General features: G+C 47.6%; 1 protein-coding gene across 1 annotated transcript; it reads left to right on the top strand.

Moving 5' to 3' along the window:
- Positions 1 to 899: 899 nt before the first annotated feature.
- LOC311358173 (activin receptor type-1-like) lies at positions 900 to 24,928 on the top strand. Its single transcript, XM_084478180.1, is given in 13 exon segments — positions 900 to 1,219; positions 11,550 to 11,624; positions 12,510 to 12,788; positions 13,362 to 13,613; positions 13,616 to 13,630; positions 14,063 to 14,329; positions 15,769 to 15,974; positions 18,332 to 18,431; positions 19,233 to 19,379; positions 19,909 to 20,184; positions 21,879 to 22,076; positions 22,769 to 22,899; positions 23,779 to 24,928. Coding segments are annotated over 12 exon segments (2,058 nt in total). The 5' UTR covers positions 900 to 1,219; positions 11,550 to 11,572; the 3' UTR covers positions 23,914 to 24,928.
- The last annotated feature ends 862 nt before the right edge of the window (positions 24,929 to 25,790 follow it).

The raw sequence follows: 25,790 nt of genomic DNA, 5'->3' as shown, positions 1-25,790 counted from the left end.
GGCGCGTCTGGTGGCAGCACTCCATCTCGCATTACGATGCACTTTACCTCCGTGTTGATTAAACCACATGCATGTTCTATATCATATTTGTCTTCACAACAAATAAACCGTATTTCAAACATCTACTGTGGGTTTTGGTGTGGTTGTTTTTACATTGTTTTCGTTTTCAATAATAGGCTATAGTATAATCCAGTTTGAAAATCAGATTGAAATAATGATGTAATTCACAACTTTTATTCACTACATCCAAAGTGGTGGTCTTGAAGGGAGGGAGATAAAGGAGGGGAATTGGTTTATGGTGAATGTTTTTAATTCTGATTAATCTTGGTATTGCGTCTGTTTCCTAATGGATTTATTAAAGAAAAATAAGTATTTCCCATGTGCCAGGCTATATGTGTAAATGACTTACGGTTAATTATATGATCAAAACTATAGCACTGACATAGGAATGGTTTGCACCATCATTTGTAGGAATATTAATAATTGTTATTCATATTTAAGGCATATACGCACGCAAGCCAAAAATATGCTCTTGAAAGTATATTCAGAATCTATTATATCATAATATTTGCTATCAGTTGTATTTCAATTTGTACTAACGCAATTATTTGGTCTTTATTTGAACAGTTTATCTAAACCTAAGCCTTCATTTTTTCCAAAATACATTTACATTTTTATTTAAAATGCCCTTTCCAATGAATTATTAATATTATTATTCACCGATGGTCTCTAATCCAATAACATTGGTCCTATATGCCATACGGTCTGGTCTAGAAACCAGAGCTGGGTCTGGCGGGCTCTAGTGGCCGCGCTGGGGACGCGCAGGGGAAATGATGTGTAATGGTCCTCTAATTACACGGAGGAGTTCCAAGGTAACTTCCTCCTGCAGTCTACGGATCCAGGCTCTGTGTCGGACCGCGGCTAGAACCAGCAGCCAGACCGATTCGGTGCGCATATGCGGGAAGAAAACTTCAGCGATCACTCATGGGACTCATGTAAAGTTCCAGTAGTCAACTTATTCATCGCGTAGCTTTGAATGTCGAGCGAACTTGCCACGTTATATCGAACGGAGGACGGATAATGTTGGCTCTCCGCGGACTCTGTTCTCTACACTTCATAACAAACGCCGTGCTGTCGCTGGATCCTCGGGAGATGGGAGAGTAGCTTGGAGTTTACACCGGACCGCTTCACCGGTCACCTTTGAATCATTATACATAAGGTGAGTGGGCTCCTTCCGTACAAATACAACGTCTTAAAGCGGGCTTCCCTTTGCATGAGCGACATGGAAAGAGGCGACTCTCTGCAGCGGCTTGTTTGTGCTCCGCGCTAAGCTTCCAGTGCCTGCGTGTCTTCCAAGAATATTCCCTCTAATCTGCGTGTATGTTCTTACAAATCATGTTTTGAGACTCAAGCTTTTCCATATCCTAGTTTTATAATGTTCTAGTAGCCTGCTATGTTGATCCAAACTAAACTCGTACATAACCTCTAGGCTTTTATTTTTAAGAAAGCGTATAGACCCCCTACTCGCCTTCCCAGATAGTGTCCCTACTAAATACAGTGTCTCTCCTAAATGTAATGTCGCTCACAAAACATAGTTTAAATGAAGGACGACTGTTCAATAACCCCGGACCCGATGACGGTGATTTTGTACATGGATGCTTCGATGTGTTGACATTGTCTCTTGTTTTTGCGCCTATATGCGCTGTCTTTGCTATGGTTGTGTTTCACCCCGTTTTTCTTTTGGTTGAAGACACTATTGCAACTACTTGCCACTTTCTTACAGTCTTTTGTCATTCAAATGCTGTTAGGAGGGTCGTCCTTGCTTGGTCGTGTGTATTCATTATCCCATGCTGAGCTATAAGCATTACAATGGACCCTGTCGGCCTGAAAGGGGAGGAGGGTACATGCATAATTAACGACTTTGGTGATCGCATTGATTAGTAGAAAATTGATTGATCATAGTAAGCTTAAGCAAGATACAAGTCCCGTGTTTAAGCAGTCATACAAGCAGACGCCAGCCTACCCTACACACTATTGTATATGGGATGTGTTTTTGACTAATCTGTAGGAGACCGAACAAGCTGCCACAGGAAATAAGTCTAGAACTGCGATAAGATTGTGGAGCAAATATAAAGTAAACCCAGCAGCGGGTGAGAGACTGCAGACTGCATACGGCGCCAGTCTGAGAGCAGCAGCACCGTGCGTGTGGGTGCATGTATGTGTCCACGTGTGCGTGCGTGATGGGGGTAGGCTGTTTAATGTTTCTATGAAAGTATTTCTGTTTACTAAAAAGTTTCTAAGTCAAGCTGAACCTACCACACACACACACACACACACACACACACACACACACACACACACACACACACACACACACACACACACACACACACACACACACACACCCTCCACTTTTGTAAGTGGAGGATTGTTTGCACAAGTTTTGTTTACTATACGTAACCTGTACTCTCTCCTAGGCGTTTATATCGTCTGAAAGGACACGTTCAATGTATCCACATTTCAGTAATTGTAAAAGTAGCCATCTTGTTGTTGTTGTAAAATGTCACAGCAATTGTGTCACCGGAGCTGATGTTATCAGGACAGTTGAGGTGATTTGTATAGATTAACACAGACCTGCCCTGTCTCTGGGACTGGGAACCAACCGGTTCAGGAGACATACTGGTTTTCATTCGTGGCTTTTTGTCTGGACCCGACTGGTATTTGTAGAGTGGACAGACCCCAGATCTCAAAGTCATACCCCCTCAGTGGATCTCTCTGGTCTTCATTTTACCTGAAGCTCGTCAGTCTAGCTCTGGCTAATCCTGCCCCACCCCCCTCTGTGCATGTCATTGTTTGGTCCTGAATGAGAGAGTCGTATGTCTGACGGTCTATCTGGGATCCCCTTAAAGAAATGAAGCCTAACAATGCATTCTTACCCCATGGCAGACTATGGCCTATTCATCATCGCAGCGTTTCTTTTCTCTTAATAGTAATAGTTTGATATTATTTAAAATCCATTGCTCTAGTCATGTGGTTGGAAAAGAGCCGGTAACACATGAATTATAACCGTGGTGGTTATTCATTTGACCATTTCACTCTCACAGTCTCATAGCAGCCGTGTGCTGGACAGCAGGCCGGTCCACATAGATTGAATGGACTTGAGTTTTGACACAAGTCAAAGGATTGTTGGTTCCCTGCCACACTCCGCGGTTCACTATCAGGTCTTTGTTGGCACCCCCCCCCCCCCTGCCCTGCCGATGGACCCAATCTGCAGCTGCTCTTCTAAGGACCATAAAGTGTATAATCTGCCCACAGAGGCCTGAGAGGGAGAAAGAAAGCAAGCCAGAGACGCAGAGAGGGAGCGAGAGAGCAAGAGACAGAGAAAGAGAGGGAGAGGGAGGGAGAGAGAGAGAGAGAAATAGTCCTCTGACAGCAATCATTTCTCTGCTCACAGTAATTTGGCTGTCAGGAGCAGCTGGCACTCTCTGGGCAGGAACAATGGCAGAGTGGAAGGAGAAGGAAGCGGACTCAGACAGCCATGTTGTGCTGGGGCCGGGGACGTGGTGGTGGTGGGGTGGGCGGGGGGGGGACTGGTTTTGGCGCGGTGCGGGAGTCGGGTTACACACTGTCATTAACCAGAGCAGGAGCGCCGCACGGCCGGCCCGCTCCAGACGGCAGGACGACGTCAAGTCTCAGCAGGAATCTGGGCCTTGGCCCGTCTCCACTAGGTGTAGTGCTCAAGTTGTGGTGTCGGACAGGGAGAGAGGGGGTAAGGGGAGAGAGGGGGCGAGAGAAAGAGACGCAAGAAGAATGTATGATTATTTTATGGTGGGTGTGCGTGTGCGCGTGCGAGTGCGTTCTGGGCATCCTGAAGGAGCAGTGACACGGGGCCGTTGTAGTCTGCGTGTTTGTCTGGCCCCGTGTGTGTGTGCCTGGACATGTCAGAAGTCTGTGTGTTTGGATTAAGCCGTGGTCCTGCATGGCCCAGATCAGGCAGAGCGGAACATGGGAACACAGCTTGCCCTTTGATATTTCTTCTTCTGTGGTTTATCTGTGGATCCAGTTCTTTTCTTTGAGGGATTCTCTGCGGACAATATAATTTATATTCCCTGAACCCTGAATCCCCCCTCCAAAAAAAGTCCTGAATCCCTTTATAATAATTATAAGCCATTATGTAACCAAACTACTTTCAGTGGAGAATTTGGACTTTGTGGGCCCCGCATTTTCTGGAGGAGACAGGAAGTGAGACGGAGAGGCTGGGGTGGGGGTAACCAGGGACTGTGTCGGCTGGTGGGGTCTTGGCATGGTTATGGATTTCTGCTCTCTTCTGGACTCAAATGTGGGGTGAAGAGGAGCCAGGAGTCTGCTGTCTACTCCACACACACACACACACACACACACACACACACACACACACACACACACACACACACACACACACACACACACACACACACACACACACACACACACACACACACACAGCTCTAGTCTTATCTCCCAGCCCTAGCTCCTACGGGGGAGTTAGTTTTAATTTAACAATGACTATATGCTACCCCTTGGGTGGATGGCTTGTATATTGAATTAGTAATCATAAAAACCTATCTGAGAGTCCCATTGATAGGGGACATTTTCGATATTGGCAAGGCTATGATGCCCTGACTTTTCCATCAGGTTGAAGCCATGCATCTCTAAGACCACTTAAGTCTTTAATGGCTTCATTTTATATTTTAACTTTCTTGCTACTTTCTATTTTGCTTTGTTCCTCATCATTCAAGTTGGTGGGAACTGCCGCTTGGCTGCTTCCACTGAAGAAAGGCCGGGAAAGCGAACTCTGGGCCATAAAGGCCCCGTTGGCAGCCGGATGTCATGGCTGTCTCAAGCCTGCTAAGGACCGGGTGGCGGAGACACTAAACTGTTGGTCGCAAACTGTCTGAGAATGGTTCCCGCTGCCTCGGCCGATGCTACCGTTGTTGTTATTATGATCTCATTAGCGACAGCATGAAGCGCATCACAAGGTGATTTTGGGATGCATGCTCCTGCATCAGTCAATGATCCGTCTGGGTGGGAGAATGTGCCGTAGAGATGGTTCCACGGTCGGTGTGATTCTAGCATGGTGGACTTAGGTCAAGGGCCCATTCGGGGCAAAGAAAGAGTGTTTGTTCATTCCTCAGACAGCAAACAGAGCAGAAGGCCATAAAGACAGTGAATAAACTGGCTGTTTCGAGTGTTTTAATGGCTGGTCAGACAATGGATGTCTAAGAGTCATGGTGCCCAATTTACTTTGACTGATCAAACCCTCTTGTGATGATCCTTCTTCCCTTTACATTACCCGTACATTCTTGAAATACAACTAGCTAGGATATTTCGCTGTGTGATCATCCTCATGAATGTTATGACCACACTAGGTCATTTTATTGTGAATATTGTTCCATAGTTATGTTCCCTTGAACTCACAAACTTTAGACAATTATCTTCAAAGTAACAGTGAAGGATTGACATATGAAAGACATTAAACATGTAGGCTACGATGCTACGTGGCAAAAAATTCAACATCGTTATAAACTTTCATGTTTTTGGTTCTGGGTTTCTGTAGTAGTGTATATTGTGTGTGTTTTTTTTGTGCAGATAGAATAGATAGAATAAAAACTTGGGTTCGGTCCGTATAGGTAGACTGCATTAGGGGTACCTAGCAGAGTGGAAGAATGAGTTTTCCCAAGGGGAACATTAAACAGGAAGAGGGGGTATTAGCATTTGATAGTGTTCCTCGTGCAAGGCATGTCGGAGAGCCTGTGTGTGATGAGATCCAGCCCGGATAGTTCTGGGAGCTGAAGCTGTGCTGGAGCTGATGGGCCACTAGTGTCCACAAGTAGTTGATACAAGTAGTTGATAAATACTAGATTGATACCAATCTAGTATTTGATACCAAATAAGGGTTGTGTTCACAATATAAAAACTATATTTAGTTTTAAAGAATAGTATCTCCCCTTCACCCACCCCTCGTTCAGCCAAACCATTACTACAGGTTAGCAGTGATGTCATTGTTATGCTGATGACACCCACCTGTTTATCTCTACACCAGCTCCTCTACCCCTATCTGTCCTGCTAAACACAATGGCCTGGAGGGATCTTGCATACAATTAAACAGCAACAAAAACAGAGGTGCCTGATAGACGCTTCAACCTTGTGTGTGTGTGTGCTATCTCCTTTATTAGCCAGGACGCTGGGCTCGCCCACTGCCTACTCGGTTCTGGGAGTTGGGCTTGACGTACGAGAATTCAGACAACCAATTTTTTTCAGCAAGGCTTCGTTTAAAAAATAAGACATCTTTATAATGCAAATGTGCATCACCATGCTTTTATCTTCTCAAGGCTGGGTCGACTGCAATGCAGTCTTTTTTGCCTAAAATCCCTCGCAGGAGCCCGAATATTCTCAATGGCTCTGCCGGTGTCCTGGTGAGAGTGATAAAACGTTTTGACAAAAACCTGTACAACACCCGTATCATTCTCACGGTACAATGCTCTTTTGCTTTTTTTATGTCGTCCACGCATATAAAATAAGTTTGCTCGGGGATAAACAAGCTTTCTCATGGGGTACCAGTTTCTCTCTATCTTAATAAATGGGTAAGTATGAGTAAGTAAAGTATGAGTAAGTATTATCTATTAACTCAAACTCCCAGTCCACAGAATCCATTCCAACCACAGGGTGCTTATCCGCACCATAGAATGGAAATGTTGCCCTTTAATATATATATTTACACATAAGTATATATTACATATATGCTGTCACAAGGCATTCTCCAAGGTGTTAAAATTTTCTAGCATATTGAGGTGTGCAACTGACTTAAGATGGCGTTAAAGCAGATGCAGATGGTATTATTAGTATTTATATAATCTTTACATACTTATTATTATTAGTGATTGAGGCAGCTATTACATGTATCCACTAGCAGTCTAGAATGTTCTAACTTACATTGACGCTCTACCTAACTAGCTTAAAACAAGTTAGTTAGTTGGTTTTAACTAGGGTTCAATGTGTTTAATTCACCCGATGAGGACACATTAAATACGGTATGTTTCCCCCAAAGTAAGAGGGAACCATTTTGAATTAAACAAACACACTCAGTTCTGCTAGAAGAGCACACACACACACTACTTGGCATCCAAAAGTCTAGTGTGAGACTTGATACGATGTGGTGGATCAGAAATGTTTTACCACATCACAAGCATCATTTAAATATCTAAAATATTGTGGTTTCACTCTCCTAGTGAGGAAGAAGTATTGAATTATTTAGGGTGGTTTATATTTTCCATACTGTTATTTTAAGTGCAGTACATTCCCATCTCTAAACTATTGTGGTTTCCCTCTCAAATGAATGAAGCACTATTGCATAATTCACATTACAACGGCTGTATTTATTGGTTTTTGGCTTTGGCTTCAGTGCTTTCTCTACATCTCTCCTGCTGGTTAACATCAAGGGCATATGCTTTACTCAGGTATTTTTCGTGCTCAGTATTGTAAAAGTCCCCTGCGACTGTGGGCAGCATGCGCCGCTGAAAGGGCTGAGACTCAGGGTGTGTGATAGGAGCCGTGGGGGCCGTGGAGGACGAGCCTCGCCCAGGGCTCTCCGCATCACCCCCACCTCAGAGCAGAGCCATCTGCCCAACCCCCCCCCCCCCCTGGTCCCGGGGCCGGGACATGGGCCCCGCATCGGGGACTTGAAAACGGGGACAGCCAGGCAGACAGCCGCATTGCCCTAGTATCATAGCTCACTGCGGCTCCTCCGTCAGGGCTATTTGCGCCGTGGTAATGGTGCCAGGCTGCCAGCTCAGACACACATTCAGCCTCTCATCTGCCTCCTCGCCACTGTGATGATGAGTCAGCGATTCCTGCTGGGCCTCGAGCCTCCCTCACACCCCCGCCGCCCCCCCCTGCACCGCGCTCCACGCCATGCCGCCCATCAGACAAAACACAGATTTTTTGTCACTCCCTCCTCCTCCTCCTCCTCCTCCTCCTCATCTTTCTCCTCCTCCTCCTCCTCCTCCTCCTCCTCCTCCTCTTCTTTCTCCTCCTCTTTCTCCTCCCTCTCCCTCTCCCTCTCCCTGACCTGAATACAAATAAGAGTAACCGAAGAGGTGGAGAGCAGCAGTCTCCCTTGGCTTCATCTCAATTTTCATGCTCCGTTTGTTCGACAAATGTCACCTTTTAAAATAGAAAACGAAGAAATGGCGGAGACTGTGGGGAGGACAGGACTTGTGTGAAGCGTTCAAAGATGTTGATTCATAGTTCTAATAGAACATTCAAACACTCCCTCTGTGTTTGGGTTTTGTTAGCTGTGCTCGAGCGATTGTGTCTAATCAGTCCCTTTTTTATTTGGGGGGGGGGGGTGCAAATGTAGCCATCACAGTATTTGACTAGCGTTTTTAATTGCCCCCTTCTAATCATTTTAAGCACCGCTCAACTTCTGATGAGCTCATCAAGAGGGTCCAACTCCACCCACACCCATAACGCCCGAGTGGGATTGTGGAGTCTGAGAGGAGATATGACCTCATCAAATGGGGGGGGGGGGGGGGGGTTCTAATGTGGGATGAGTCAGCACCACCCCCCCCTCCACCACCCTTATCCTCTTATACACTCTGAAAGTTAGTTGACATAATCTGTGTTCCTCGGTCGGTCGTCAATGTGACGTTGAAAGTTATCATATTTGTATGAAAAAGGTTGTTGTCGTTAACAGTGACAATGGGGTACACTTCAGCATTGTTTCAAATGAAATGGTCCATATTTAAATATCAAAACAAAGAGAGAGAGAGAGATTACAATGGGTTGCTTGAATTCAAGTTGGAAGCAGATTTATCACGTTTAATAAATAATTCACAAATGATTAATTAACCTTGTACGTTTTGTCAGATTGGGCTTCTATTGTGGGAATGATACTACATCACTAGAGTACTGTGTCACTGGAGTGCTATTTCATTTGACTACTACATTGCTATAGTACTATGTATGTTACATACATAGTACAGAGTACTAAATCACTTGATAGATAGTATTATAGCACTGGGTCGATGGTACTATAGCACTGGGTAGATGATACAATAGCACTGGATAGATGGTACTATAGCACTGGGTAGATGGTATTATAGCACTGGATAGATGGTACTATAGCACTGGGTAGATGGTATTATAGCACTGGATAGATGGTACTATAGCACTGGGTAGATGCCGGTACTATAGCACTGGTTAGATGGTACTATAGAACTCGGTAGGTGGTACTATAGCACTGGGTAGGTGGTACTATAGCACTGGGTAGATGGTATTATAGCACTGGATAGATGGTACTATAGCACTGGGTAGATGCCGGTACTATAGCACTGGTTAGATGGTACTATAGAACTCGGTAGGTGGTACTATAGCACTGGGTAGGTGGTACTATAGCACTGGGTAGATGGTATTATAGCACTGGATAGATGATACTATGTCACTGGGTACGACAGAGGGGAGAGATGTGGGATGGGCAAGATGGACGGGGAAGAGGCAGGCCCTTGGCAGGATGTCGGCTCTGCTGCAGAACGCTGACAGAGAATACAATATGCAGTGATGAAGAGACACACTCACGCACGCACGAGCACACTCGGCTTATATCATCGGGTGTGCAGATGTGAACCCTCCACAACTTTGTCAGACTCCTGTCTGTCCTCTGCTGCTGTGAGACACGCCACACATTCACTCTGATACTCTGAGCGTGTCATTAAAGGAACATGTGAGCTCCCCAAGTGGTTTTATTTTTCTTATTGATAGTCTAGCTCTTGAGTAAAGTTCAACCCTAAAGTGGAATCGAGACTGAGTTCATTCGCAGGCTCTTGTCTGGTTCCCGTCCATGCTCGTGTAGATGTTAAGATGTAAATGTTAAGGTAGCTGCCTGTTTGACCCACCAGGGACCATCTGGAAGACCCCTGGTGGGGGGGAGGGTTGTCCTCTGGCTTTAACACCCGACAGTACCCCGCATCCTCCAGCCTCTCCCCATCTCCCCCTGATCCCTGTCTCCCCCTTATCCCCATCTCCTTCCCCCAAGCCTAAAGGAGCAGACAGAGCGTGTGTGTGTGTGTGTGTGTGTGTGTGTGTGTGTGTGTGTGTGTGTGTGTGTGTGTGTGTGTGTGTGTGTGTGTGTGTGTGTGTGTGTGTGTGTGTGTGTGTGTGTGTGTGTGTGTGTGTGTGTGTGTGTGTCGTCGGGGCTATTGCTAACATCACATCTCTTAATCATTCATTTCTGGAACAAAGGCTCAAGGGGTCTCTGTGATACACACACACACACGTGCACTTACTAACTCACACACACGCACATTTCGGGCACAGAGGGCATGTTCACGTAGGGTTGGGTCACCGGGGGCATGGCGGCGGTTGTGCACATGCTCACACACACCCTCACTGCCAAGATCCTGGCTCCGTGTTAAGCATGGCATTAAGGGGGCGTGCAGCTCCACACACACACACACACACACACACACACACACACACACACACACACACACACACACACACACACACACACACACACACACACACACACACACACACACACACACACACACACACACACACACACACACACACACACACACACACACGCTACTCCTACACGATCTGTATGAAACGCAGGGCTTCAGAAGAAGTGTGCTCCGTGCGCTCAAAGCAGTCTCTGTCCCCCCGGCTGTAAACAAATCCACAGAGATGCATGTTCTCTGTGATGACGCGCCCGCAGACGCATTAACGAACCGAGGATTAAGGAGGGCTCCTGGTGCCGCTGCCGAACGCCCACATGCAGCCTCCCTGCTGGGCTCTATCCTCCTCCTCCTTCCTCCTCCTCCTCCTCCTCCTCCTGGGCTTGTCCCTCTCTCACTCACTCACTCACACACACACACACACACACACACACACACACACACACACACACACACACACACACACACACACACACACACACACACACACACACACACACACACACACACACACACACACACAGAGGCAGCCAATCCTAGAGCACCAGTCTCCCCATTGCTTGCCACTCAACGCTCAACGTCTTGTTGCCAGGACAACAGGAAGGCATGAGACCCACTTTATCTGAACATTTTTAACTTGCTGTTGACTCTTTTTTTTTTCTTTCTTAAAATACGGAAAGGTCTCTGTCTCATGGTGTGTGTGTGTGTGTGTGTGTGTGTGTGTGTGTGTGTGTGTGTGTGTGTGTGTGTGTGTGTGTGTGTGTGTGTGTGTGTGTGTGTGTGTGTGTGTGTGTGTGTGTGTGTGTGTGTGTGTAAAATAGCTTTGGCTAACACTAGTGGATTGCTAGCGTTAGCAACCAGTGTGTCTGCATCACTCCTACTGCTAACTCTTTATCTTGTGGCAAATACAGCGTCATGTAGCTAACTATCTTTTCCGTTGTTCATCTTAGTTCAATCTTCTTTTGGTCTTGGGTTGTACTTTCCCTTTCAAACCTAAAGAATATGAAAAAGTAACATGTTATGATGATGACCTCTGCTTCCCTCTTCCAGATCTGCAGCGACTCCAAAGGGAAATGTTCCTGCTGGTCTTCGTCCTGGTCCTCCTCCCGTCCTGTAGCCTGGAAGGTGAGCTCACCGTCCCTCTGGCTGCACAGCGGCACCCCTGTCCCCTGTCTGTCCTGTCCCCCGTCTGTCCTGTCCCCCGTCTGTCCTGTCCTCTGTCTGTCCTGTCCCCCGTCTGTCCTGTCCCCTGTCTGTCCTGTCCCCCGTCTGTCCTGTCCTCTGTCTGTCCTGTCCCCCGTCTGTCCTGTCCCCTGTCTGTCCTGTCCCCCGTCTGTCCTGTCCTCTGTCTGTCCTGTCCCCCGTCTGTCCGGTCCCCTGTCTGTCCTGTCCTCTGTCTGTCCCGTCCCCCGTCTGTCCTGTCCCCCGTCTGTCCTGTCCTCTCTCTGTACCGTCCCCTGTCTGTACCGTCCCCTGTCTGTCCCGTCCTCTGTCTGTCCTGTCCCCCGTCTGTCCTGTCCCCCGTCTGTCCTGTCCTCTGTCTGTCCTGTCCTGTCCCCCGTCTGTCCTGGGAGGGCTTTTGCACCAAAATCTTCTGGCGAGACACTTTTTCAATAATCCCACACTCCGCACCCTCCATTATGCATATCACTCAACATATGGTCGTGGGTGGGGATAAACACTCAGCCAGCTGTGGTTTTAATGATTAAAGTGACTTTACCATCAAAATGCTGTTTTGTTCTCGTTAGTCGTCGTGTCCCGACGGTTGCTGACTGCATCGTCTTTTCAGTAAAACATGTTTCTTATTCTGTGTCTGTCTGTCTGTCTGTCTGTCTGTCTGTGTCTTGCTCTGTCTGCGTGTCTGTCTCTCTATGACTCTCTCTCTCTCTGTCTGTGTCCCTGTCTGTCTCTCTCTGTCTGTCTGTCTCTCTCTGCCTGTCTGTCTGTCTCTCTCTCTCTCTCTCTCTCTCTCTTATCTCTCTCCCTTCCTGTCTGTCTCTCTCTCCACAGACGAGGGCGTGGTGCCGGAGGACGAGTGCGTCTGCGACGGCAGGGCGTGCAACCCCGGCGAGCGCTGCCTTGCCCAGCTCTGCTTCGTCTCCCTGACCACCGTCAACGACACGGTGGTCCGGCAGAGGGGCTGCGTGGCAGCGGAGGGGTCGGCGTCTTCATCGTCGTCGTCGGTGACGGCGGTGGACTGTGAGGCTCCGCCCACCCCGGGCCTGGTGCTGGACTGCTGCCGGGGCCGGCTGTGTAACATGAACACCAGCATGGAGCAGCAGGCCCCCGGTACGCTCTCTCTCTCTGTCTGTCTGTCTGGAGCGGCCCCCCAGGGTTGTGAGGGGACCGGTGGGCTTATCAGTATCTGATGGTTTATTATTAGTTATTCATTGCATTCATTCTTTCTGAGACTTTTAGCAGTCCTGCCGTCAACTTTTTGTTGAATAGGGAAAATGTTTGTGAGAGCAGATGCCACGCATCGTTTGAACCATTCAGTAGTGTTTGAAGATCACATTTTTTATAGGAGTAAATTATTACCACTTTTATTGGTGGGACTCAACCCGGTCATACCCATAAATAGTCTCTCTGTGGCTCTGTCTCTCTCTCAATCTCCCCGAGGCGCTCTCTCTCTCTCTCTCTCTCTCTGTCTCTGTCTCTGTCTCTGTCTCGGTCTCTCTCCTTATCTCTCTCTATCTCTCTGAGTCTCTCTCTTTATCTCCTTATCTCCTTATCTCTGTCTGTCTGTCTGTCTGTCTGGGGATGGTCTCCCGGCTGACTGACTGAAAGCCATTTCATTGAATGCCCCCTATAACGATGTTTGTGTAATGGATCCACCCGCTCTCTGGGTTTCCTCCGCTCCAGACGGCGAAGTGCGCTCCGGCCGACCGGTCCTCCGGGAGCAGCAGTGTGTGTGCGAGGGCGGGCCCTGCGAGCCCGGGGCCCGCTGCCTGGGCCAGCAGTGCTTCTCCTCCCTCCGGATGATTGACGGCTCGGCCGTCCAACGGAAGGGCTGTCTCCGGGACGATGAGGAGGGGCGGGCCCGCTGTGCCACGCCCCCCTCCCCGCTGCAGGTCATCAGGTGCTGCCAGGGCCACCTGTGCAACCGGAACGTCAGCGTCACACCGGGAAAGGTGAGCCCGCTGAGGCGCTCCTTCATAGCTCCTCCTGTAGACGGTAGCCACGCATGCGGGTGGAGGGGAATTTGCCTGTTTTAGCTTTTGGACTCGTATAGACTTTCAACACAGACCTTTACTTTTGATAAAGTCCCTGACTAAGAGAGGCAATTAAGTGAATGTTTTCTGTTTTCCTGTATGGGTGGGTTCATATCTATTTAACACATCTGTATCACAAGGGTGGGCTTACCGTCATAGGGGGTAGTGAGGCCAGATAGAACATGATGCTTATCAGCTATGATCTGTTCCGGCTCTTCCCGCCTGACTTCTGTGTCCTCTCCTGACTTCTGTGTCCTCTCCTGACTTCTATCTCCTCTCCTTCCCTGTGTCTCCTCTCCTGACCCTGTGTCTCCTCTCCTGACCCCGTGCCCTCTCTCCTCTCCCTCCCAGCGGAGGAGCAGAAGCCGGCGCTGCGGGAGGAGCACGCGTGCGTGTGCGAGGGCAGCTCGTGCGTGACGGGCGAGCGCTGCATGGGCCACCAGTGCTTCTCCTCGCTGGCGCTCAACGGCGACGCGCTCGTCTCCCAGAAGGGCTGCTTCAAGGTGTACGAGCAGAGCACCATGACCTGCAAGACCCCGCCCTCCCGGGACCAGATCGTCGAGTGTTGCCATGGACACCTGTGTAACCTGAACATCACCGTGGCACTTCCTGTGCAAGGTAGTGCCTGCCGCCGCCGCTGCTCGCAATCAACACGTTTTTGTGTTGCTCTTTTTTTTTTTTTTTTCTCTCTGCGCTTTTTGTATCAGAGCGGTATCATTTCACCCCCCCCCCCCCGGCTAGCCGCCTGCTCACACAAAGGAGCAGGTGCGCCATTCAGAAGACAAACACAGACGCGCCGTCTTTTCTTGGGGCCGTGGCTGCCACCGCGCTGTCGTATCCAGTAGCCGTGGTAAAGTCGAAGGCACATACGCAAAAAAAAACAACCTATGTCTAACCCAGACAGGTTCTGCTGTGTTGTGATGAGGACGCCCAGCAGGGTGAGCTCTGCCCTGGGTAGATAGAGTGAGGGGTTGGGGTTATCTACTGGCCCCTGTCCTCCAGACTACAGTGGATGGTGGGGGGTGGGGGGGGGGGGGGGGGGGGGGGGGGGGAGGAGTCCTCTGCAATGAAATGTTCTTCTGTCTTGGCCAGCCACTGTTGCCGTGGGTTACATGTGTGGCTAGTCACACAGCAGGTGGTAGGCACACACACAGAGAGGAGGAGGAGGAGGAGGAGGAAGAATATTGTTTAGTCATGGTCCGCATGGGCGCCTCCTCCTCCTGGGGACCCTTCAGGAGGTGTGTGTGTGTGTGTGTGTGTGTGTGTGTGTGTGTGTGTGTGTGTGTGTGTGTGTGTGTGTGTGTGTGTGTGTGTGTGTGTGTGTGTGTGTGTGTGTGTGTGTGTGTGTGTGTGTGTGTGTGTAGAAGGTGACATTGTATAGAGGGGGAGTGATGTAGAGGAGTAGATGTACCTAACATGTAGAAAGTGAAGAAGAGGAGAAGTCTGCAAAGAGAGGAGTAAGAGACATGTTGTCTGCTTCGTGTGATGCATACTTTCCCCTGGAATGTTTGTAGAGAGAGAGAGAGAGAGAGAGAGAGAGAGTGTGTGTGTGTCCTCAAATGTGGGCACGCGCCCATACGCGTGCTCGTGCGGGTGCGCCCTGTGCACACCACCTCCGCACATTCCGCCCTCCGCAGCGGAGCCGTGCTGTGCCGCTGCTGCGTGTTTGGCTTGGCGTCGCGGCGCACCGGCCCGCTGCCCGTGTGGCCCACTGCAGAGCAAGGGGGGGCGGGTGGGGGGTGCAAGGAGTTTGTTTCCATGGTAACCCAGCCCCCACATCCCGAGGTGACGGCTGACTCAGGCCCAGGTCGGCGGTGGCCGGCCTCCCCCATCCGCCCTCACCTCCCCCTCCCCTGTCCTCCTCATCCATCCTCCCCCCCCCCCCCCCCCCCCTCCACACCCACACGCAGGAGGCGGACCAGGGAACAAACCGAGGGACGACGCATGAGATTGTTTGTTTTGCGTCTGTGTTCATTTTCTAGCCTGTAGTCCCAAAAAAAAAAAAAACCCTGACTTAACTCCTCTCTCTCCCCCCCTCGAACCCGTGCTCCCCACAGCCAACGAGGCCCTCAGCTACAGCGTCACCACCCTGGCCATCGTCATCGTGGCGCCCGTCATCGTGCTGGTCATCCTGTCCACCATCGCCATCCTGGTGTTCCGGCGGATCCACCACAACCAGATGGAGAGGCTGTCGGCCCGCGACGCCGAGTACGGCACCATCGACGGCCTCATCGCCTCCAACGTGGGGGAGAGCACCCTGGCGGTGAGCAGGGGCTGGGGGAGGGGGGGAGGGCCGAACACACCGGTTCTGGTTCACGGGTCGGATCGTGGTGCTATGCTGCTACGGTCGTCCTCAATGGGGGACTGTGGGGTGGGGGAAATGCTCTTAAAGTAATCAGGCTACAGGCCGGGTCGCGTTCCCAAGCAGGACAGTGTCTGCTTTCTGCTGCTGCGGGGGTTTGGTTTGGTTGAGTTTTGTTTCACGTTCAACGTTTTGTACAGTATGCGTTTGAGGGTTGTATTAGTGAGTGATTTAAAAAAAAAAAAGAAAAAACCCTGTTTTTGAGCAAAACCTTGTTTTGGTCCAAACATTAATTTTTTTTTTTTATTGTTTTGGTTCTGGAAACCATTAAGACGTCACACACATGCATAATGATGTGAAACTGAGATATTTAGCTGCTCGGTGTGTTTATTCTTAACTGCAGTACAGAAAGGAAAGACTTTCCCGTCCGGAGTGTGTTCGAGGTCTGTTCAACAGACGTGGAGTTTAGGCGGAGTCCTGTGGTTAACGTTGGCTCTGTGTGACAACCGCGCACAGTTACTGGCACACACACACACACACACACACACACACACACACACACACACACACACACACACACACACACACACACACACACAGGCACACACACACAGGCACACGCACACACTATAATTAAGCTCAGAGCAAACATGGTGCAATCTGCAGCGCAGGCGGAAAAATATTTTGCCGTCTGCCGCTCGGTTCTAGTCGTCTGCTCCGGTCGTCTGCTCCGGTCGTCTGCTTTGGTCGTTCTGTTTTAGTCGTTTTGTATTCTGTAAATAACACAACATAGCATTATTATGTAATGTCTGCTTGGATTTTAGCTAGCAGACCCCCCATCCCCCCTCCCCCTTTGCGACCCTTTGTAATGATTGATGTAGAATGACGGGTAGCACTGTTCAAGCTACTACAAGTTATTGATTATTGATGTAGAATGACGGATAGTTGTCCATCTGTACCAAACGTGTGTGTGGGTGTGTGTAAGGGAGAGAGGACAGGAGGGAGAGAGAGAGAGAGAGAGACCGAGGGGTGAGATGCATCGCTGTCATTTGATTAATTTCTAGTTATTTTCAAAAGTTACTCCCAATGCCTGGCAGTGCGAAAGCGTAGCCACAGAATGTTTGTGTAATTAAACTCTGTTCGGCAACGCCGGGAGGGAGGTTATTAGAAACTGCGCCGTAAGAGACTGTTAAAACACAGGAAGTGACTGAACCACAGGTCTCCGTCTGGAGCCCATGGGTCCAGGATGGATTCAGACTCTATCCCCAAGTGCTTCTCAGATGGGCCGTCTCACCAGAACAGGAGGAATGTAACTCATAGGTTCTTGTTATGGTTGCTGAAGCACATTCCTGTAGTATCATTGTGTTCATATCATCTCTTTACATCTGCCAGGTTTTATATAAGGTGTATACATATATATTATGTTTGAAATACACGTTTTTGCTATGTATACCAGATACCAGATTTCCCTCTCTAAATAACGTGCAGTCTTCCCCTGGTTTGGTGACTCGAATGTCACAGTGGCTACGCACTGCCCCCTTGTGGCGCTCAGCCGCCACTGCAGCGTCCTCCGGTGGGAGATCAAAATAAAAGGCTTAGCAGCATTGCGTCTGTTTTGGAGTCTGGCGCTGGGATTAGATCAGATCTCCCGACGCCCCCACCTTCATCACCGGGGAGGCGACCGCACTGCTGTTGTTTACACAGCAGGTGGCACCCTGCCTCCGGTGTAGCTCTGCCCCACACACACACACACACACACACACACACACACACACACACACACACACACACACACACACACACACACACACACACACACACACACAAAGACTCACACAAAGACGCACGCACACGCAGAGCAAGCTGCTAAGCCCCCCCCCACCCCTGAATCCAGTGGGTACCACATCAAAGGCAGCCTGATTACATTTCGCCATGGGGACGAAAGGCAACAATTCTTTCACCGACCGGCCAAAAAGGACTCTTTCATCACCTCTAGGGTGTCTGTGTGGACATTGATAAACATAGTGTGTGTGTGAACCGAAATTGATAAACATATTGTGTGTGTGTGTGTGTGAGCTGACAGTGATAAACATAGTGTGTGTGAGCTGACAGTGATAAACATATTGTGTGTGTGTGTGTGTGTGTGTGTGTGAGCTGACAGTGATAAACATATTGTGTGTGTGTGAGTGAGCTGACAGTGATAAACAAATTGTGTGTGTGTGTGTGTATATGTGTGTGAGCTGACAGTGATAAACATATTGTGTGTGTGTGAGCTGACAGTGATAAACGTATTGTGTGTGTGTGTGTGTGTTTCCCAGGACCTGCTGGACCACTCGTGTACGTCTGGAAGTGGATCAGGCCTCCCGTTCCTGGTGCAGAGGACGGTGGCTCGGCAGATCACCCTGAACGAGTGTGTGGGTGGGTGTCGCTCTATCCCTGCTCCATCCATCTCCCTCTTTAGCGGGTCTTTTTGGGTAGACCTCATGTTGCCAATGAGTCTGCTTGGCTTAGAACCATTTGATAGCGTGATGCACTCCCTAGTCTCCCACACCGTCATGTGATCTGGGAGGTCTGCTCATCTAGCTCATGTGACCAACAAAAAGATTGCACTGTGGAATCACATTTGGTTAAAAAACAAGGCTAAGAATAACTTTATGACCTACCGTGTTCCAATAAAATCTGCCCTTAGTAGCTGAGTGGTTGAAAACAACACACATATCATGCGATACATAGTGTGGAAAGTGACATATTCACTTGGATATTGCTTTTAATAATCCATACCTTGTTTACACGATGAAAAAACATAAGCGCTGTTTTACTCAAACATCAGCTCTGTTTTACTCATACATCAGCTGAATGGCTTTTTCGTCCAATCAAATCACACAACTGTCAGGTTAAACTCATTGTTGTTGTACACGAAAAGACAAATTATAAATTAAAGTTAGGGATGTTAAATTACGTTTGATTCAAATAAAGCATTCTGTAATCGTTAAAGGTAACATTAGCTAACGGTAACGTTGGCTAACGAAAACACTGGCTAGAGGTTACAATGGCGGACGATCACGTTTGCTAATGGCAATGTTCCCTAATGGTGACCCTCGCTAACGACAATGCTCACTAATCGGTGCATCGCTAACGGTAACATTCACTAACGGTAATGTCTGCCTACGCTAACTAACCTACGCTATCGGCTAACGCTTGTGTGTTTCCTGGCCGCAGGTAAAGGGCGCTACGGTGAGGTGTGGCGCGGCCAGTGGCAGGGCGAGAGCGTGGCCGTGAAGATCTTCTCCTCCCGGGATGAGAAGTCCTGGTTCAGGGAGACGGAGATCTACAACACAGTGCTGCTGCGGCACGAGAACATCCTGGGTATGGGGGGTAGTGTGTGTGTGTGTGTGTGTGTGTGTGTGTGTGTGTGTGTGTGTGTGTGTGTGTGTGTGTGTGTGTGTGTGTGTGTGTGTGTGTGTGTGTGTGTGTGTGTGTGTGTGTGTGTGTGTGTGTGTGTGTGTGTGTGTTCGTTCATGCTTTGACACATGCAAGATGAGTCACAGAATCAAAGTCATTAAAAGATTTATCAAGCCCTTTGATGAAGGGCTGCACAAACGCAATTGACTTAGCTTGACTTCATAAATAATGACATCCTCTCGCTGCGATACCATTTTAAAGGGCCTCTACTTTGCCACCATGTGTGAGGCAAATGAGTAAATACCATAGTCCGTACCAACAGAGCAACTGTTGGTACAGTCCATCGGGGGGGTGGGGATGTCACCAGTGGATCGATTTTAAAACCGTTCTAATCACAACCTAGTGACGATAATCCAGGGAGCCCTTAAATTTTAAACATATCTTCATCCTCGAGGAGACTCGGGCCCCTCATCCTCCTCATCCTCCTCCTCAGGCTTCATCGCGTCGGACATGACCTCCAGGAACTCCAGCACCCAGCTGTGGCTCATCACCCACTACCACGAGATGGGCTCGCTGTACGACTACCTGCAGCTCAGCACGCTGGACGCCGGCGGGTGCCTGCGCATGGCGCTGTCCATCGCCAGCGGCCTGGCCCACCTCCACGTGGAGATCTTCGGCACGCAGGGCAAGTCGGCCATCGCCCACCGCGACCTGAAGAGCAAGAACATCCTGGTGAACAAGACCGGGCAGTGCTGCATCGCCGACCTGGGTGAGTGCAGTGCACGGATGTTAGTCCAAAATTGTGAATGGACTGCATTTACAGAGTGCTTTTCTAACCAGTGGCCACTCAAAGCGCTTGACAATATCGTCTAACATTCACCAATTCATGCACACATTCACACCGACAGCGGTGTCAGTCATGGAAGGCGACAGCCAGCTCGTCGGGACCAGTTAGGTTTCTTTCTCAGGGACAGCTTGACAGGAGCCAGGGGATTTAACTAGCAACCTTCCGGTTACCAGCCAACTCTCTCCACCTCCTGAGCCACATAGCGCAACAATACTTTGTATGCAGAAAAATGGTCGTTAACGAGGATAATTCTGCCATAGGCCAAACCATTGTTTGTGACACACAAAAAACGAAAACAAGAGTACAAAAGAGAGGCGATAAAAATAACAATAAAAAAAAAGAATGTGAGTCGTGGTTCTGACAATGTTGTTATAATCACGGCAAATGGAAAATAATAAAGGTCTAAGTGTTGATGCCTTGGGCGCTCTTTTCTTGGGCTTTTCTTGGCCCTGTTTGTGTTTCTCCACTTGTCCACTCTCACGTTCAGTCAGATGTTCCTGTGTGATGGCGTCAGGTGGAGGCGGGGGGGGGGGGGGGGGGGGGGGTGTAGTGAAACTCATTGAGAAACTGCCAGCAGGTCTGTTATTAATCAATGTCGTCGTCTCTGTCATTAGAGGATGTACCGGCGGTGCTGCCGCTTCGCTAACTAAAAACACATTAAGAGTCACTTCAGACCGCCGCCGTCAGACCGCCAATGTTCTTTGTGCTGTTAACAAATAATCCAATCCAGCATCCGGCTCTAACCTGGGCTGAGGAGGGCTGAGTACTTTAATTGGCTGTTCTGGCTGCTCTCTCTCTCTCTCTCTCTCTCTCTCTCTCTCTCTCTCTCTCTCTCTCTCTCTCTCTCTCTCTCTCTCTCTCTCTCTCTCTCTCTCTCTCTCTCTCTCTCTCTCTCTCTCTCTCTCTCTCTCTCTCTCTCTCTGTGTGTCAACATGCTCTGGTTTACGGGGAAAACAAGGTTATTGTTGTGTTGTTCTGAACCAGATTGGTTGACGCGGGCAGGTGGGGGTTGGTGGGGGTGGTGTTGTTGTTGTTGGGAAGAAAATTGAAGAAGCCATGGCCAGCGTTCAGGGCCAAAACCCAGCTGCTTATTCTTTGTCAGACAGAAAAAATCATCCTCTAAAAGACATCTTTTTACTCTGGAGAATGACTTCTTGGAGGCCTGAGAAAATTTTGAATTTGGTAGATGTGATTTCCTGTATTCTGGTGCATTTTGGGGATGGCCGCCCACTATCTACAAATTCATTCAGATTCAGATTCTTTACATCTCTATACTCTTGTTAAACGACAAATACAACAAGTTTGTTTTAAAATAATATATTATAAAATATATATTGTTGACAATACATATTGTTGTTATACATTATATATTATATATTAATACATTATATATATATATATATGTATAAAATATATTTATACATATATATATTTTTACATATACTTGTATATGTAGCTTTCTTTGGTGCACCGCACAAATCAAGGTTTGATTTAGCACAGAATATGCTCCTTTCCAGGTTTTGAGGTTAAAGAAAGCACTTTTATTGAACATTTGAAAGGTTCTCAACACTGCAGGGATGGGATTCTAAAGCCTCTCCTTCTCCTCCTCCCCCCAGGCCTGGCGGTGATGCACTTCCAGGACACCAACGAGCTGGACGTGGGCAACAACCCCAAGGTGGGCACCAAGCGTTACATGGCCCCCGAGGTGCTGGACGACTCGGTGCAGACGGACTGCTTCGAGTCGTACAAGCGGGTGGACATCTGGGCCCTGGGCCTGGTGCTGTGGGAGATCGCCCGGCGCACGGTCAGCAACGGTCAGTTGGTCGCATGCACGCACACACATGCACACACACGCACGCACGCACAATATATTTTCACTGGCAGCTCACACACACACACACACACACACACACACACACACACACACACACACACACACACACACACACACACACACACACACACACACACACACACACACACACACACACACAGGACTGGAAGAAATTAGTCTTTGGTCATAACTGTCCTTACAAACGATGTTGAGGGCGGTACAGAGACAGATCAAAGGCTTCAGGCGCAGGGTGGTTAAGTTAACCTCATTGCCAGTTTCATTGAATGCATCAATGAGCTGATCGATGGAAATCCAGAGGGACTCTGTAAGTGACCTGGCCTTGACTGTCCAATCACACACCAGTCTTTGATCACATGACTCACATTTCTTAGCAGCACAACAAAGTGTCTATATCTAGATGTTGCCCTTCTGATAAGCGTGGCCGTCCCTTAGTGCTGATGTCAGCTGCAGATTGGTTGTACTTTCTCACCTAAGCTGAGCTTATCATTAGCATACAGTCAGGCAGAACCGTTTAATTTGAATGAACAGATGTATAACAGCTAAAGTTGACTTTGAAGGAGACCTTATCAGTAATCATTATGTAACTATACATCATATAATATTCCCCCCAGGAGCTCAAAGGTTCTTGTTGTTCTTCTTCTCCACCTCCAGGAATCGTGGAAGAATACAAACCTCCTTTCCATGACGTGGTCCCCAGCGACCCCAGTTTCGATGACATGAAGAAGGTGGTGTGTGTGGACCAGCAGAGGCCCAACATCCCAAACAGATGGTTCTCAGACCCTGTGAGTCCAGATGTACATATGTATTTAAGCAGGTCTAATGTTAGTGGTGTAAGAACAGATTGGTAGAGAAGATATTATATTTAATATCTGTAAAGAAATCGTTCACCTCGGGTTCCCCAACAAATGTCTTGGATAATAGTTTAGTTTTAAAGAAAACATTTTATACTTAAAAGTAACAAATGTAATGACTTAGTTACTCGTTTTGTCATAACGGTAGCCTCATAGCATAATGTCTAAGTCATATTTTAAGGTCCATCTTTTATTTAGCGTCAGAAATGCCGAAGTCAAATAGATTAGGATATAGCCAATGAGGCACAGTGAATCAGCAGTGTTAGGAGAGTAGATTAAGGTTAGGTATGGCCAAAATACGACTAAGGCAATTATGCTATGAGGCTAACGATAATACAGATTTTTATAGCTAAAGTCACAGGGGAAAGGAACTAGTGGGCAGTGCGGTGGTGTAGAAGTAAGGGATAATCAACGAGAGGCAGGTTGATATGCCCGGCTTGTGGACGGCTTACCTTCGGTAATAATTCAAATACTTTAATAATTATGCTTTTTCTTATTCGTATTGCATCCCTCAAAAAGTAGTTCCCTTTAGAACTACGGTGAATAACGTTAGCTCAGCTGTAGCTAATTAGTTTCTATAGCAACCACACAAGGCTGCATCTGATCACTAGTTTACAAGTGGCGTATTGATCTACTATTTGATGACGCTGTGCTCAGTCAGCAGCAAGTACAACCGACAAGTCAGCGGGCAACCGGCCGGGTTAACGTCCTCTTCCCAGCCAATCAGAATCAAGCATTCTTAAACAAAGTAGAATAATCAGGTTTTAAAGGCTTCATGAGGATCTAACTTTGACCCCTGTGTCTCTCCAGACCTTATCGTCCATGGCTAAGCTCATGAAGGAGTGCTGGTACCAGAACCCTTCGGCTCGGCTGACAGCCCTGCGCATCAAAAAGACTCTCACAAAGATCGACAACTCACTGGACAAAATCAAAACGGACATCTGAGGCCGAGAGGGGGGAGAGAAGGGCTCCCTCAAGGCCTGCATCGAGATGTCCAGATCTGGGAGCTGGTCGTACCGTGACCAGAGGATCGCACCCGGTGCCCTTATAGCGGCACACTGTATTTATTTTGTAAAGGAAACACACACTCGGCAGAGGGGGACATTTTGGAATCCAAAGATGGCTTACAGGGCTTCTCCAAGACCGCCGGTGCATCTTGGGAGATCAGACCGGGAGCTGTTATCATAGAAGAGACATTGAAGCTTCACTGCTGGTGTAAAGTATTCACAGAAGAAGAAGAAGAAGAGGAAGATGGAGAATGTGACACTGCTGCCTGGGATTTGGAGTGTTCTAGTTTTGAATTAGAACAACAAAACTTCTTTTATGCGTTATTAATTTTGAAACACAAATTGGAAGATGTAGTAATTAGCAATACCTCTTTATTTCTGTCATTGCAATGGTACGTCTTGGCATAATTTATTTGCAATGGGGACATTTTTTGTTCTTCTAATGGAAAGCGCTCAACATGCCAGATCAGAAGTGGATCTCGGTAGGTACGGTAGATCTTCAGAGTTGATCAGAGAAGCATCACATGCGACATAGTTTACTTAACTCCGGTTCCACTCTCGGTTAAGCGTGAGGATCCCACTCATCCTATAACATTAGTTAAATGAATCGTCACGAGAGGTTCTCAACCAAATGTACCGGAACATCGCAGAACCTCCGCCCTGCATTTTGACATTAATACCTTTGCTACATATTCTGTATTTTCTTTATTTTTTATCAGGCTTTACAGAGAAGAATGCTAAAAGAACAAATATGATGTAAGCTAGATGATGCTGGGATTCTTTCCCCCAGGAGCAGTATAAGCCTGTGATGCTGTGTCTTAATGCGTGCATTGTTGTCTTAATGGGTGCATTGTCGAAGTCATTGAAGTCAAATGTCAGCCTTTTTTTAATTTCTTTAATATTTTATATCAAATAGTGATTTCTATTAATTAAATAGAAGAATTGTAATCGTTGATCAGTCTCTTTTGTCTTGATGCCATTGACAAGAACAGCCCACAGTTGGGTCTCTATCTAACTCTACTAGTATGAGCCTAATGCTTAGTAGGACTGCTCTACCTCAAACAAAATATCACCCAAATATACTGTACTACTGCGCCCAAATATACACACTATACTACATACTGTCATCCAAATATATACACACTGTACAGTGTTGTGCAATTCATTGTCATTGAACAAGTTCATTTTTCTATGAACGTTGAACTGAACTAATATTTTTAACTAAAGAACTTGAACTAGTTCAGATTTTGTGACATTCTGAATTGATGCTTAGGTCCAGATGACATGTTTATTAAATAGTTATTGCCTTAGTTGTGATGAATGAAACAGTACAAATAATGTCCACAGCAATTTGAGATTGTAGTGATGGGCAGCAAGTAATGGAGAGGATTCATTTTAAAAGATAAGCACAGAATACTCACTCCAACAGTTTTTCTTCGGTTTCTCAAAAAACTGTTAATGAACTGAACATGAACTAGTTCAAAACTGAATTAACTAAAACTATGAACGTGAATTTATTCATTTTCTTTTGTATGAACTGAACTTTGAACTAGTTCATGTGAAGTGTGAACTTGCATAATACTGACACTACTGCATGCAAATACATACAAGCTACTACATATTTTCACTATGCTTTTGTCAGCGCAACATAGAATTTGGTGTTTATTAAAATAAGACTTTAGGTCGCATTCACATTGTCAACAGTAGGGCTAAAACATCTGTGCTGATCTGGATGAAGCCTCCAGGTCTGTCAGATGTAGCGATAAACATGGCTTTCAATAAAAGAGAATTAAATGCAGTGATTTCCATCAACAC

This window comes from Micromesistius poutassou (assembly GCF_964030765.1).
Source record: "Micromesistius poutassou genome assembly, chromosome: 14".
NCBI lineage: Eukaryota > Metazoa > Chordata > Actinopteri > Gadiformes > Gadidae > Micromesistius > Micromesistius poutassou.
This window is presented reverse-complemented; position numbering and strand designations above follow the sequence as displayed.